Source organism: Polyodon spathula, chromosome 45, assembly GCF_017654505.1.
Source record: "Polyodon spathula isolate WHYD16114869_AA chromosome 45, ASM1765450v1, whole genome shotgun sequence".
NCBI classification, from domain to species: domain Eukaryota; kingdom Metazoa; phylum Chordata; class Actinopteri; order Acipenseriformes; family Polyodontidae; genus Polyodon; species Polyodon spathula.
Window position 1 is genome coordinate 1,575,706 of NC_054578.1, and position 3,652 is coordinate 1,579,357.

The 3,652-nt window shown below is 39.0% G+C and overlaps 1 protein-coding gene across 2 annotated transcripts in view; it reads right to left on the minus strand.

The window, feature by feature from the left end:
• Window positions 1-329: 329 nt before the first annotated feature.
• Window positions 330-3,652, minus strand: part of prrg2 (proline rich Gla (G-carboxyglutamic acid) 2) — a 5,710-nt gene continuing 2,387 nt past the window's right edge. For both annotated transcript variants that reach the window (XM_041237713.1, XM_041237712.1), the window contains exons 4-7: window positions 3,580-3,607; window positions 3,120-3,255; window positions 1,568-1,723; window positions 330-900 (exon numbers count right to left, since the gene is read on the minus strand). In XM_041237713.1, coding sequence (XP_041093647.1) covers window positions 861-900; window positions 1,568-1,723; window positions 3,120-3,255; window positions 3,580-3,607 — 360 coding nt within the window. In that variant the 3' untranslated portion in view covers window positions 330-860. The remainder of the gene's footprint in view (window positions 901-1,567; window positions 1,724-3,119; window positions 3,256-3,579; window positions 3,608-3,652) is intronic.

Consider the following 3,652-nt stretch of genomic DNA (forward strand, 5'->3'; position numbering starts at 1 on the left):
GGGCTGGATCTCATCAATATCAGGGTCTAGTGCTGTATATTATAAAGACATTTCAGAGGGCTGTGTCTCATCAATATCAGGGTCTAGTGCTGTATATTATAAAGACATTTCAGAGGGCTGGATCTCATCAATATCAGGGTCTAGCGCTGTATATTATAAAGACATTTCAGAGGGCTGTGTCTCATCAATATCAGGGTCTAGTGCTGTATATTATAAAGACATTTCAGAGGGCTGTGTCTCATCAATATCAGGGTATGTTATATATTATATTATAAAGACACTGCAATATAAATCAAATGAAGAATTTGCTATAATAAAAACACATTTTCTTTTCTCACAAAAAGAACCTTTAATTGCAGTTTTAATTTACAGTCGCTAATATAAAGGCGATCTCGGCCACATGCGTCTACAGCAGGCAGCTGAACTGAGGTGTTTAAATGATTTGTATTGTGATGCAAGAACACAGCCAGGGCTCTGAGATAAAGAACTACAGCTCCCAGCATCCCTCGCCACTGGCCCGCGGTGCAGCAGAGGCATGCTGGGAGCTGTAGTCCTATAGCCAGGGCTGTCCCGATTCACAATAACCACGGCAACGCAGCTGGAACTGAATAGAAGCTCCTGAGCTCACAGGCTCAGCCAGATAAAAATATATAATATATATATATATATATAAAATATCTGAAATAACAATAAAAATATTTAAAAATTCATAAAATGTAGTTTCTATGGAAAAAAAACCAAGAATGGACCCAGCCCCCAACACTAACCACGCCCCCTCCAGCCCTAACCACGCCCCTATCAACCATAAACACGCCCCTCAACTCTAACCACGCCCCCTACATCCTGGCATTCTCATCGACTCACTCTGTCGTCTCATTGGCTGGTGCAGCAGGCTGGTCTCTAACAAGAAAAAAAAAAAAAAAAAACAGCTTTGTGTTAATTTCATTGGAATCAGATCCAGTTTCACTGGGAGTTTAATAATAAGATACACCTGAGCTTGTTAGCTAGACACACTGGGGGCTGATCAAGCTGGGAGCAGAGAAACCTGGACTGGATCACACTGCTGTGCAATAGGAGTCTGATTCCCAGCCCTGTGGATCTCACAGTGAAACCTGGACTGGATCACACTGCTGTGCAATAGGAGTCTGATTCCCAGCCCTGTGGATCTCACAGTGAAACCTGGACTGGATAACACTGCTGTGCAATAGGAGTCTGATTCCCAGCCCTGTGCATCTCACTATTATACTGTATTGATCTCTCTATTATACTGTATTGATCTCTGTATTGACTGTGTTAGGAGACTGAGGCTTTCTACATTACACACTACAGCTCCCAGCATCCCTCTCCGTGGCCCGCGGGTGCAGAGGCATGCTGGGAGCTGTAGTCCTATAGCCAGGGCTGTCCTGATTCACTGTGTCTCGATGAATCCGCGATGCTTTCTTTACATGATCTGTCATAATATGATACCCGAAGCAGAAAGAACTACAGCTCCCAGCATCCCTCGCCGTGGCCCGCGGGTGCAGAGGCATGCTGGGAGCTATAGTCCCGTAGCCAGGGCTGTGCTCACCCTGTGTAAGGAGGGGGTAGGGCGTCATGCTGACCGGACTTGTTTAAAGCCTCCTGATAGGATGGGAGCCCCGGAGCCCCGGGGGGTTCTGGGATATCGGTCAGAGCTATCGCCTCCCCCGGCCTGTCGGGGTCAGCTGACATCCTGACGGGAATACTGGAGAGAGAGAGAGGAGAGGAGAGAGGAGAGGGAGAGAGAGAGAGACTCAATATTAAGAGTTTAGTTTCATTAAAGCTAAAACATTTTCTGTATATATTTCTCTATACAGTATATCTCTCTATATATATTTCTGTATATATTTCTCTATACAGTATATCTCTCTCTATATTTCTGTGTATATATTTCTCTATACAGTATATCTCTCTCTCTATATTTCTGTGTATATATTTCTCTCTATACAGTATATCTCTCTATATATATTTCTGTATATATTTCTCTATACAGTATATCTCTCTCTATATTTCTGTGTATATATTTCTCTCATGCAGTATATCTCTCTATTTCTGTGTATATATTTCTCTATACAGTATATCTCTCTCTATATTTCTGTGTATATATTTCTCTCATGCAGTATATCTCTCTATTTCTGTGTATATATTTCTCTCTATACAGTATCTCTCTCTATATATATTTCTGTATATATTTCTCTACAGTATCTCTCTCTATATATTTCTGTATCTCTCTCTATATTTCTCTATACAGTATCTCTCTCTCTCTATATTTCTCTATACAGTATCTCTCTCTATATATTTCTCTATACAGTATCTCTCTCTCTATATATTTCTCTATACAGTATATCTCTCTGTCTATATTTCTCTATACAGTATATCTCTCTCTCTATATTTCTCTATACAGTATCTCTCTCTATATATATTTCTCTCTACAGTATCTCTCTCTCTCTATATTTCTCTCTACAGTATCTCTCTCTCTATATATTTCTCTATATATTTCTCTCTACAGTATCTCTCTCTATATATATTTCTCTCTACAGTATCTCTCTCTCTATACAGTATCTCTCTCTCTATATATATTTCTCTATACAGTATCTCTCTCTATATATTTCTCTATACAGTATCTCTCTCTCTATATATTTCTCTCTACAGTATCTCTCTCTACACTATATTTCTCTATACAGTATCTCTCTATATATATATCTCTCTACAGTATCTCTCTCTCTATATATTTCTCTCTACAGTATCTCTCTCTATATATATTTCTCTCTACAGTATCTCTCTCTCTCTATATTTCTCTATACAGTATCTCTCTCTCTATATATATTTCTCTATACAGTATCTCTCTCTATATATATTTCTCTCTACAGTATCTATATTTCTCTCTATACAGTATCTCTCTCTCTATATATTTCTCTATACAGTATCTCTCTCTCTATATATTTCTCTCTACAGTATCTCTCTCTCTATATATTTCTCTCTATATATATATCTCTCTATACAGTTCTCTCTCTCTATATATTTCTCTCTCTATATATATATATATCTCTCTATATATTTCTCTCTCTCTATATATATATTTTGGGGACGGGGGGGCTCACCTGCCTCCTCTCCTGTGGTTCAGCCTCCTTGCTTTACAGCAGTAACAGCAGAGCAGGACTGCAATCACAACAAGAACCACAGAGGAGATCAAACCAGCCACGAGACCACTGATATCAAAGGGGGGTGGAGAGTGAGCTGAGGAGAGAGAGAGAGAGAGAGAGAGAGAGAGAGAGAGAGAGAGAGAGAGAGAGGAGAGAGAGAGAGAGAGAGAGAGAGAGAGAGAGAGAGAGAGAGAGAGAGAGAGAGAGAGAGAGAGAGAGAGAGAGAGAGAGAGAGAGAGAGAGAGAGAGGAGAGAGATAGAGAGAGAGAGAGAGAGAGAGAGAGAGAGAGAGAGAGAGAGAGAGAGAAGATAACTAATTATGATAATAAATAATGATTATGCATCAATAATAATAATAATAATAATAATAATAATAATAATAATAATAATAATGTTTCTTCTCTGGTTTCATTCTTACCCTGCACGTATGTTTTCCAAAAGTTTTTCTGCAAAAAGAAAGAAAAAAAACTCTAATTTACCACTGAAGGAGA